Consider the following 12,580-nt stretch of genomic DNA (forward strand, 5'->3'; position numbering starts at 1 on the left):
TTCAGTAGGAGCTGTTCCAGAACAACCTGGGAAGAGAACTGGAGCTCTCATTCTGTTTAATATAAAATAACATAATGGAGGGTAACAGATCACTAGGAAATATCATGCCTGCAAACATGCAGATGTGGGGCCAGATTTTTGGCTACTAATGGGTATGTAAGTTGGGGCAAGTCAATCCACGGAAGTCTCCTAGCGTGTGCCTGCACAGGGGACAGCTAGAATCTTGGTGCTTGCACTCCCAGAACACAAGGTGTGGGAGTATTAGTATAACCAGCAGTGCTAGACACCCCAAAGGGGTTTTGTGTTGCGAGAGTCAGAAGGTTATTATAGATGAGCTCAAGTCATGAAGTTGTTTTAAATTTAAATCCCTCTCCACCAAATTTCAAGACTGTTTGAATCTGGGGGTTTGCTTTGGCCCATAATAGGATGGGGCTAACTGCAAAATTTGGATTGGATCTGGATTGTGGTGCTCCTCCCTCCAAAAGTGTGAACTGAGTTTGGTTCTGGAGGGTTGATTCTGGACTATCTGTAAAGTTGGGCTTTATCAGCTGAATAATGTCCAATTAGGTGTATCTATGTAACCTGCCCTCCTCCCCCTCTTCAGAAAATGAACAGAACTATCAAGAAAGGGTTAGGTTTCATCAAAGAACATCATGGAGATCCTGGAAGGCATGGAGCCTTCAGAAGATGCTTATTGCCATAGTGGATGGTAGTCTCCACTTAAGAGATGTCACAGAAAAATTACCTGGAGAAGCATAAGCCATCAAAGAGCTCCAGGATTGGGCAGTCCCTGCAGAAGATGCTAGGGGGCTCTGACGGTGTGACATCTTTCAGAGAATGTTAAGGTGCTCCAAGATAGGTTGATTCCCTTTGGTTATGCCATGGAGTTCAATGAGAGGGCATGAGGGGTTGGTCTCCTTTACAAAATGCTACTGAGCTCTGGGAAAAATGAACCCCTGAGAATGTTTCAAAGTTCTAGAATGCTCGTGTCCAATTTGAGGGATGGCAACATTGCATGCCATTCAGTTTGGTGCCTTGTAGAAGGACAGAGAAGGTACAGGGTGGGATCTAACCCCCAGCTATGGTACCTTCCCTTATCACAGCTAAAAGATAGTTGCACAGAATGGCCATGCTGGAGTAATAAAGTAAATATTTCAGGGACTCCCTGTGCCCTATTCTAACCCCAAGACCACACACTGTTCCCTATAGATTTCTACGTGCAGAAATACTGAGGAGCAGTTGTAGGTGAAGTAAAACTCTTCATATGCTAAAACAGATAGGGATTTAATACAGAACATTTAAGAAAAAGTCTGAGTCACACAATGTGCAGGAGTTTTGCTGCTATTTTATTGCTTTATGATGCCCTGGGTTTAAGGTTTCCACTCGATGACTTTGATGGCGATTTTTGCTGCTCTGCTTACAGCCTCACTTGAGTCATTCAGCTGCCCTCGAAAGAGGTCCACATGGTTCAGTAGTGTCTTGCGACCCTCAGGTGCCTCAGACAGCATGGTCAGGGCTTTGATTGCATTCAAGCGTACTTTGCTGGTTTCATCATCGACCAGCTTCAGTAAAGGTGGAATGGCATCTGCACTAAGGGCTGCATATTTCCCTGAGCAAAAAATAATTGGACTTAAAATTTGTTATTGAATATAATCAAATAACCACTTAACAAGCCTGAACCTGTTAATAAACCATGACCACACACTAGAAAGGGAGCTAGCTCGATCTCCACTCTGGTTCTAGATTTTGAACACTTCAATATTTGGTAGTGCTGATGGCTTTGGGTTTTGGTTCAGTCCATCTCTGCTAGAGACCACAATAAACCTCCATTTTTTTATTCTTAAAAGAGCAATCCCACTACTTAAGTTAACTCCCCCTACTTTCCACATTTTATTTATTTTACTTTGAAAAGAATCACTTAGATCTCAAGAGACACCAAATGATAAGAAAAAATTTCTCAGGGCAAATGTCCTCAGGAGCGCCCTCCATTCTTTTCTTTTCTAAGATATTCTGAGTAAATACTTAAATCTACTCCTGTATCATCTTCCAGAGCAAGGGGGGCATTTGCAGTGGTATGCAGAGGAGGACTGAAACACAATTACTGTTATTAAGGATTCTTGTATGTCCAATTACATGTTCAGCACACTGAAAAGTTACCCGTTAGTGTTTTCAAAGTCATGGATCTGACATTGATGAGAACTCCCTCCGCCCCAGTAGTGGGGAAAACGGTACCTTTTAAACACACACACAAACTACAGGAAAGTAATGGAAAACTTAGGCACTCCTGCTCTCAGCTAAGGATTGCAGGTTCAAAGCATTCCCAGGACAGTTGCTGGTTGTGGGACTCTAACCTAGCAGCACCTTTGAGGGAGGGTGGTGCTATAACCATTACTTGTCCTCTGCCAGAAAGAATCTTCCCCAGGCACTGGTAGGCCTGACATACATTTCCCTGAGCCAGTGGAGGTGGATTAAACCAACTATATTGCAATACCTAGACACTATGGGTGAACAAAGTAGCTGAGGGACAGACCTAATGAAATGTCCCGTTTCTGCTAGTTTCTGCAACAACTTTAGCATTATCTGAACCTAGATTTTTTCAATTTATCTAAGAAAGTTATGAAATAAAACTGTCAGCTGATCAAATGGCACTAGTCTGATAGCAGAATGAGGAATGCTCTGCTTTACAGGAAGTATCCCCAGCAGGAGCTGCTTCTCTCACCTTGGGTCGTAATGGTGGCATTCATCAGTGCTCCTGCTGCATTGGCTCGGACCTCAGGATCTGAATCCTCCAACAGGCTGACCAGCACTGGGATAACCTCTTCATCCCACACAATATTTTTTCCTTCCAGAGGGATACTGAGGAAGAGAGAAGGTTAATGTGCTTTCTTGAACCTATGTCAACAATCAGTACAACTGACTACAGCCTCCTACCATTTCCCCCCTTCATTTCATGACGAGAATGCTGATGCAGAATTCTCTTCTGTTCTGTTTGGAGCCAGATTATTCTGAATGTTAGAGGGCACTTTAAACACCCATGCCAGAGTTACAAATCGGACAAGGGAGAGGTCAGTTTGTGGTAGAGTGGTTACTGTTGAAACTACATGCTCAATGCATAGGAAAGATAGGAAGTATGGCAAGAAACCACCCTGGCTTAATCAGGAAATCTTCAATGATCTGAAACTCAAAAAAGAGTCCGACAAATTACAAAGGGTGAATATAAATAAATTACACAAGTATGTAGGGACAAAATTAGGAAGGGCAAGGCACAGAACAAGATTAAACTAGCTAGAGACATAAAGGGTAACAAGAAAACATTCTACAAATATATTAGAAGCAAAAGGAAGACCAAAGACAGAGTAGGCCCATTACACAAGGGGGGGGGGAGGGAACAATAACAGAAAATGTGGAAATGTCTCAAGTATTAAATGACTTTTTTGTTTCAATTATCACCAAAAAGGTTGGCAGTGATTGGACCTCTAACACAGTAAATGCCAGTGAAAATGAGAAGGATCAGAGGCTAAAATACGTCACCAGGGCCTGATGAAATGCATCCTGGAATACTCAAGGAGCTGACTGAGGAGATATCTGAGCCATTAGCAATTATCTTTGAAAAGTCATGGAAGACGGGAAAGATTCCAGAAGACTGGAAAAGGGCAAATATAGTGTCAATCTATAAAAAGGGAAATAAGGACAACCCGGGGAATTACAGAGCAATCAGCTTAACTTCTGTACCCGGAAAGATAATGGACCAAATAATTAGGCAATCAAGTTGTAAATATATAGAAGATAATAAGGTGATAAGTAACAATCAGCATGGATTTTTCAAGAACAAATCATGTCAAACCAACCTGTTAGCTTTCTTTGACAGGGTAACAAGCCTTGTGGATGGGGGGAAGCAGTAGACGTGGTGGATCTTGATGTTAGTGAAGCTTTTGATACTATCTCGCATGACCTTCTCATAAACAAACTAGGGAAATGCAATCTAGATGGAGCTACTATAAGATGGATGCATAACTGGTTGGAAAACTGCTCCCAGAGAGTAGTTATCAGTGGTTCACAGTCAAGCTAGAAGGGCATATCAAGGGGGTCCCTCAAGGATTAGTTCTGGGTCCAGTTCTGTTCAATATCTTCATCAGTGATTTAAAGAATGGCATAGAGAGTACACTTATAAAGTTTGCGGATGGGATTGCAAGTGCTTTGTAGGATAGAATTAAAATTGAAAATGATCTCGAGAAATGGTCTGAAGTAAATAGGATGAAATTCAATAAAGATAAATGCAAAGTAGTTCACTTAGGAAGAAACAATCAATTGCACACATACAAAATGGGAAATGACTGCCTAGGATGTAGTATTGTGGACAGGGATCTGGGAGTCATAGTGGATTACAAGCTAAATATGAATGAACAGTGTAACACTATTGGGAGAAAAAAAGCAAACATCAATCTGGGATGTATTAGCAGAAATGTTGTAAGCAAGACACGAGAAGTAACGCTTCAGCTTTACTCTGCACTGATTAGGCCTCAACTGGAGTATTGTGTCCAGTTCTGGGGTGCCACATGTCAGGAAAGTTGTAGACAAATTGGAGAAAGTCCAGAGAAGAGCAACAAAAATTATTAGAGTTCTAGAAAACATGACCAATAAGGGGAGATTGAAAACATTGGATCTGGAGAAGAGAAGACCTGGGGTGGGAGGGCATAACAGTTTAAGTACATAAAAGGTTGTTACAAGGAAGAGGGAGAAAAAAATTCTCCTTAACCTCTGAGGATAGGACAAGAAGCAATGGGCTTAAATTGAAAAAAAGGCCTTTTAGGTTGGACATTAGGAAAAACTTCCTGTCAGGGTGGGTTAAGCACTGAAATAAATTGCCTAGGAAGGTCGTGGAATCTCCATCATTGGAGATTTTTAAGAGCAGGTTAGACAAACATCTGTCAGGGATGGTCTAGATAATATTTAGTCCTGCCATGAGTGCAGGGGACTGGACTAGATGACCTCTCGAGGTCCCTTCCAGTTCTATGATTCTATATAGTAGTATAGCTCATGGAGGTATTTTGGTGATACTAGCAGTGAGCACTGGGGTTGGGTGCCTATATTTCCACAGCCATTTGCCTTTAAAGCCAGAAGCCAAGTGTTCATATTATCTAATACTCTAACTGTTAAATGTGGTGCCTCACAAATGAGATAAAATACAGGGTCCTTGCCTTGATGCAGGCTTGTAGTTGAACTCTTGGGTTTGACTCACTAAAAACTCTTATTGGTTTACTCTGTGGATGATGAATTTAAGACTTAAATAAAGAGCCACAGGATGATTCTGAGTGCACAGATCTCATTTCTTTAAGAGGATCTGCCATATTGTAGCTCCCTATTCAGCATGTGTTTGGGCTGAACTTAGCATAGTAGTTTTCATAAACAATGATGCCATTTCCATGGAAGATTATTATATTGAACTGTATTACATCATAGTGACCAAATATGTTATCCTTCACCATACTGCACGGTTCTGTTAACAACTTGCATTTATATTGTATATTTTACTCCAAGGATTGTGAAATGCTTTACCGACTTAACTAACTGATATACAAAGTATACACAGGAATGTTTTATCCATTGAAATGCAGCCACTCTAGGATAAAATATAGCAACTGTTTAACCCAACATAGTAACAAATGACAAAGTTTATAACAGGAGATGAAGAATGCTGTATCCAACTGAAAATTTAGGTAGGTAAAAAATAATTAGTTTATTCTAACATTCCTCCTCTTGCAAAAGGTTATTATGGGATCGATCTGGTGATCACAAATTATCAGGATTTTGGTTCTACACTGTCTCATATACAAAACGGTACATCCAGCAGTGCTGCAGTGCTTAGTACCATGCAGGGGCATTAGCTCACTATGAACGTGAGTGGCAGGGGTGGGAGGGAAGAGTGCCATCTACTGAATTGCCAACACCAGAGCAGCTAAGTCCACGTACACATCTAGCCTGATGTTACTTTGCAATGTGAGATGTGACAAGTTTAAAGTGTAAGGTGGTACAACTGCAAACTAGTGCCCGGGACTCAATCAGTAGACAGATATTGTCTTGGAACAACCCATGTGCACAGTCCTTTCTTCCCCTTACCTAATTCCCAAGAGGGCACGGGCAGCTTTGCTCCTGATGGCCACTGATGGATGAGTGAGCTTTTCCTTCAGAATGGGAACAGCGCCTGTTGCAAGAGCTTCAAAAGCCTCTACACATAGGCAGCCACAGAGTGTGTCCAGTATCAACTCTTGGATTTCATCCAGCTCAGTTTTCAGTTTAAGAACAAGTGAAGAAATCAAACTGCTTTCCACTATGCCAACAGCACCTGCAGCCAGAGACAGAAAGGAAGCTTGGACTGAAAGTGCTAAGGCATTTAATGCTTCAATCAACATTTTGAAATTTGCTACCATGATTAAAATGACCCAGCTATTTCTGTCCCCATAGTGTGGTGTTAAGGGAGATGGAGACCGTTGTAACTGTGGACACTTTACCAGCACTCCTCCAACATTTCCCCAGGATTTATTTGGCAAATTTCACCTCTATTTGCAAACTGTAAGCAGTTTATAGTTTTCTCAAATGTATTCTCTTGCAGAGTCATTCCCTTCAACCTTATTCTGTCCAGCGTCATTTGCTAAGAGAGGCAACAAATTATCTACTGCCACAGCTCATGCTTGTTCCTACAATGATTTCGACCCAGGTGAGGCTCAAGTTAACAGTTGCTCTGATGTTCCCAATTTCCACAAGTGCACTATTTTGTCCCTATAATAACTCCTGCTGAGAGATTACAGGAGTGGAATAGCTGTGTGCTCCCTGTCACGGAGTGTGAGGGGACACAAGGCTCTGCACCCCCGGCTTCCTGCGATTTACTATGACTCTCAGCCAGCCAGTAAAGCAGAAGGTTTATTTAGACAACAGGAACACAGGTCCAAGACAGGTCTTGCAGGCACAGACAACAGGATCCCCCCCCAGTTAGGTCCATCTTGGGGTCCCAGGGCACCACAGCCCCCTTGGGAGGTCAGAGCCCTGTCTGCCTCCCAGCCATTCCACCAGCCAGCTCCTGAAACTCTCCCTTCAACGACCCCTCCCACAGCCTTTGTTCAATTTCCCGGGCAGAGGTTTCACCTGGCCTCTAACCCCTTCCTGGGTTCTCACGTTACATGCTCAGGTATCTTCCCTCAAGGCCAGTCTCCCATCCCCCAATGCAGACCGTCCTAGCCAACCTCCCCTGCCTTCCCAGCCAACTCTCCCGACTCAGCATTCAAAGACCACATTAAGAACAGTCCCGGTTCGTCACACTCCCTTACACCACTCCTTGCAATGATTTATACTGGGAGAAATGGGGGGTTTGAGCTTCCCAGCAGTCAGCACTTCACTATTTCCTAGAAAGAATAATCTTGCTGGGCTACAGCACAGCTGCGAGGGCTGAGTGGCTTACTCTTAAGCATTCCATTTCTTAGACAATACTAAGCCAACATTGAAACAGCATTGCCATGGAAAAGTGAAAGCAGAAGAGAACACATTGTCCACCAGTAACTATGTGGAAACAAAATCCTCAGCGTCTGGTTGCTAAGACAATTCTTTGGTTACTAAGAGAAAAGTGGCTCCATTTGAATTGATTCATATGTAGTTGAACAAGGAAGTTCAGTGTATGAAAAGCAACAAGGCTACTTAAAAGCAATCTCCTTATTCAGGAATAAAGGGATCTTTCCCCCAAGTACAGCTAGAAAAGGATTTCAATGACCCTTTGGTAACCCATGGGAAAAATTCCCTCAGTTCACAGTCAAGCCTAAGACTACTATGGCCCTTTATCAATGTATAGAACAGAATAACCTCTACTCTACTTCTGAGGTTTTGCTGACATTGAGTAATTTCATATGTCATTAGCTTACTGGGCTTTACTCTCCTAATGCAGAAGAAGCCGTGACAGTGATGTTATTAAAGCTTTTGCTACCTTTGCTACATTTGGAAGCCAGTTGCAGTAAGAGTACAAAAACCATCAAGTTGGGAAAAATGAAAATTGGAATCACAAAAATTATGTTGAAGGCTACAAATAAGTGATGTTTTAAGCTGAGAACTGTGTATTGTGACAGGACAGTGATGTAGGGAGAGCATATACATGTCTTCTGTAATGCCATAGATCAGTGTGACTGCACTGGGGAATCATGTTGCCAAGGCATGATATTGTAATTAAGTATGATTTCCATTTTCCTTTCTTTAATCAATTTTCTCTTTCTTTTTCAGGCACGAGGAGAAAGAAATTCATGACCAGATTCTGGCCCCATGTTCCATCCCATTTGTGTTGCTTTGATGGAACAAAAGGGATGATTGGCTTCTAATGGGCCAGCTAGAGATTCTCCTCATAAAGGAATAAAGTCTGTATCGCTGACTTTCACTGACTTTTGGCTCCTTTGTCATTGCGCTGTGTTGCGGGTGGGCTGGAAAAAGGTGGGGATATAGCAGGGAGTGCTTTGTGTGTCAAGAACCCCTGGCTGGCAGCATGGTCCCTAGAGAACTGATCCTGCAGGAATAACTGAGAACAGCCTACATTATAACCTGGGGCTGACCTACCCATATTTCCCCCACTGGTCTGATCCCAAGAATCTGCCTCCACATGTTTTGAAGGTCTTTTGAAGTAAGTTGTATAGTGAGAGAGAAACTTCCAAAAACCAGCCTTTAAAATTGCTCCCATAGTTGTTCATGACAAAAATCTCCCCATAAGCCCACTGGCATGTGAGACTAGGATAGCCAAAAACTTCCTACTATTTGCAAATGTAGGTCTGCCATGCAAATAATTGTATGTGCAAAATTGGGGGTTTCAATGTCAGAGGAGGATTTGACCTGCAAGCAGATGGTTCCTGCAGCATCCATCTACTTCCTGTAGACCTGCTGTGATAGCTACTCTGTGATATTTTCAAACAGGAAGCACATTTGGACAACTTGACCTTAAAGTAATTTTATTCTTCCCTGATAAGATGGCATGCTGCATGCAAACGTAAAAATAAATACAAATGGTGGGAAGTTAAAAGCTCTACATTCCTCCTGCTTCCAGGCCCAGTGTGTAGTTTTCATACTGCTGTTCCTCAGGCAAGGATCACAAACTAGGCATTAACAGTTCATAAGACAAATATGCTTCTCATATAGCACACTCAGCTCTGATCTAAGCCAAAATAAGCAATCGCTCGCTTTCATTTTCCTTCTGTCTGTTATTACTTTTCTCTTAACTCTTTTTCTCTCATGCCTATTTTCTGTTTGTCTTTGTCCATTCATCAACTCTTCTTAATCCCTTTTTGCCAAATATTTGCCATGCATCTCTTTCTGCCTTGTGCTATCCCAGCATCTTTTCTCTCCTGTTTGTCTCTCTCACGCCTGCCTTCTTGAATGCTAGCCTAGCACTCTTGCTATCTCCACTACCATTTCTCTTCCTGCAACCATACATATGTGTCTTTTGCTGCATCTCAAAATTAATGGCCCATGTCTCTGTTTGCATCCTTCCTTTCATGTGGCATTGATCTGTTTGACTGCCCCATTTTCATTGGCTTTTGAGTTTGTTTCTGCCAGTTAATGTTTATTGAGCTTCTTTGACTCAGTCATCTTTAATTAACTGCATTTTTCCCTCTTCATGTCTTACCATTGGTGGAGGCCCTTGCTATTGAGACTCTGAGTGCAAATTATGTGTCACACCCAGCCATCTTGTCTCCTTCTGCTACAGTGAGTTGGCCAAGGTTGTACAGAGCATCTTACATAGTGCCAATAGTGGGCTTTGTGCTTGACAAACTAAGTAGGAACACAGGGTCTCTCCCTAAAAGAATCTACAATCTGCTGAAAGAGGCTGCTGGCTAGACTGTAACAAGAAACAATGACTGAGTTGAGGAATCACAGCAAGTTCCACAATTTCTGTTTAGATGTTTTGTTTGTTTGTTTGTTTTAATATTGATTTCACCTATTTAGTTGACCCTACTTTTGTGCAAGCACTTTTGCTCTTTTCACTGCTAACATTCATCTGCTGTATCAGGTGTTGTGTGATGGGGGTTCAGTCTCTGCTCTAGCTGCTGGAAGCATAAACATGCATCCCTAGTAAGTCTCAAACTTAGCAATATCTCTTTTTTCTGTCATATAGAGTCAGTAAGCCTTATCCATAGCTGCACCGTCACGTCTATGACATCAGCAGCATTCTAGATTAGGAGCAACCTATTTTCAGGGCAGTTGTGTGACTAGCAGCATAGATTAAATGCATGCAGTAGCTCAGTGCTTCTCCAGTATTTCCTTTCTGCAGGCCAGTTTGTAAAGGAGTGAGCCTCTCTGTGCTTCTCCCATCACAACACCCTGATCCACCACTTTGTGGTTCTCAAAAAGTTTCATTCATTGGACCACTGGGAAGAATTGACCACTGGTGGTCCATAAAACACAGTTTGAAAGTCCCATATTAGCTAATGTAATTTTAAGATTGAGAATGCAGGCTCCTCCACTCTCCCCCAAAAGATATGTCAATGAGTAGATAAAGGACAGCAGTATTCTTGAACTAGACTAAAATTTCCTTCCAGGGTGTTTGGAGCAGTGGATAGGCCCACCAAAAATGAAAAAGAGCCCACCTGTGTGCTCCACTTCCAACATCTAGCTAAATATGTTCTATCTTCTTACTGAAGAGAGAGACTCTATAGTCATCCCTTGAAATGTCAAACTAATTCTCTTTTAAATTAAGATCCAAATCTGTGATCTGTTTTACAGTAAAGTTGTCTTAGAAAGAAAGTCTGTTAGTGTCTCCAAGAATACTTAGAAAACAAAAATAATCTTTTGTCTGAAAGTTCTCAGCCAGGCAGAAAGGAATACACTTTAGAGTTTTCACATTAAAAAATAGATCCTAGATTACATTTTTACATAGGAATTACACACTAGATCACACCAATGATCCATCAAATTCAGCATCCTATGGTGGTCAGTACCAGATGCTTCAGGGAAGGGCACAAAAAAACTCTTCTGAAAAATTATGGAACATCTGTTTTTTCCCAGCCCTGACAGTTAGTGGTTGGCTTATGCCCTGAAGCATGAGCATTTTATCTTTTATGATACAAATTTTCATCCTGTCTCATTTAACTCAATGTTCACCATCCATATAAATGTCTAATCTCTTCTTCTAAGATCTTAGCTTCAACTGTATATATTGGCTCATCATAAATTAGGAAATATCTTGTAGTGTATGCAAAATAATTTAATTCATTTTGTTCAGAAGAAAATGTTGTTTGGCCTACAGGTATGTGTCTGGGATAATTCACTTACTAATTGCAATGTGATCCTCACATGTTTATGAACTCCCTCCACTGTGAAGATCTTTCTAAAAAACAACATGAAGGCAGGAAAAAGATCTGACATTGTATTGCTTGTTCTGAAGATCTGAGTTCAAATATAGTGAATTAAAGTATTCAGATGATAAGTAATCCTCAGGATCTGTGCTCCAGGCATGTGCTACAATCAAGTTTCAGATGTGAGAGATTACAAATCCCTCCTTGCTCCTCTGAGCAGTAAGGGAGACATACAAATATAGAGTAAGAGCAAAGTGACTCATAAAACACCCTGCCATAAAAGGCTCTGATGACATCATTGCTTCCACAAACACCTGGCATGATTTATTTAAGTTGTTTACAGAAAGGAAAGATAATTCAATGGGTATAACAAAGCGAACATGTTCATAAGAGAATTTGGATTGATTCAGGTCTCTTCAGTTAATATTGGATTTTATACCTGCCTAAATACTTGCATGTGTAGATCGAGGGCCCAGACAATCATTAACTGTTACTCAATAAGCCTCTACCAGATCCAATCATTTATCAAACTGCTGCTCTGCATTTTCTGTTGACTGTCTGAGTCCATGATTTAGCGCTCTGAGTTTGGCTGCATTGTTTTTTCATTATTTGTTCTATTGCCTGTGTTCCTGTTCTCAACAGGCTTTGATATTGCATATAGGATATTCTCATTTAAACCATTTCCCTTATTATATTTATGAAAAGTCCTAAAACTGACTCCTGCACATAGAATTTGACTTTTCACTTCTCTGACAGTAAGGCCAAGAAGTTAGAGACTGCCTTGGCACCCCAAACAATTATTTTAAGATCCGATTTAAGGAAGGACAGCCCAATATTTAAAAAGAGAAAAAAATCATTAATTCAATTGCAGCCAAGGGATACACTAAAACAAATAAAATAATAATCCATATTTATGATACGCAGGCTCTGTAAATATATACATGTATTATATTTTCTATCACAGTCGTTCCTAGAGGATTCAAATGAGATCATAGTTCCATTGTGCTAGGCACTGTACAAATGCATAAGAGCCAGTCTCTGCTTCAACAAGATTACAGACTAAATAGATAAGATGGATAAAGGAGGGGAGGGGAAATATAAGTATAGAGAGGTAGAGGTCAGTGAAAAGGTATAGAAATGATCCCAGGTCTCTTGATGCTCAGCCCACTGCTCCATCCACTAGATTCTCTCTCTCTCTCTTTTATATGGCATTATAAGTATGCAAAGCTAGTATAACTATTCATTTTCATCTACAACAGGGGTAG

The 12,580-nt window shown here is 41.2% G+C and overlaps 1 protein-coding gene across 1 annotated transcript in view; it reads right to left on the minus strand.

Moving 5' to 3' along the window:
* Window positions 1-1,328: 1,328 nt before the first annotated feature.
* The window catches only part of RSPH14 (radial spoke head 14 homolog), a 203,431-nt gene continuing 192,179 nt past the window's right edge, over window positions 1,329-12,580 (minus strand). The window contains exons 4-6 of the mRNA XM_054006812.1: window positions 6,118-6,343; window positions 2,720-2,856; window positions 1,329-1,609 (exon numbers count right to left, since the gene is read on the minus strand). Of these exons, the coding sequence (XP_053862787.1) occupies window positions 1,371-1,609; window positions 2,720-2,856; window positions 6,118-6,343 (602 nt within the window). The 3' untranslated portion in view covers window positions 1,329-1,370. The remainder of the gene's footprint in view (window positions 1,610-2,719; window positions 2,857-6,117; window positions 6,344-12,580) is intronic.

Source organism: Malaclemys terrapin, chromosome 16, assembly GCF_027887155.1.
Source record: "Malaclemys terrapin pileata isolate rMalTer1 chromosome 16, rMalTer1.hap1, whole genome shotgun sequence".
Lineage (NCBI taxonomy): Eukaryota > Metazoa > Chordata > Testudines > Emydidae > Malaclemys > Malaclemys terrapin.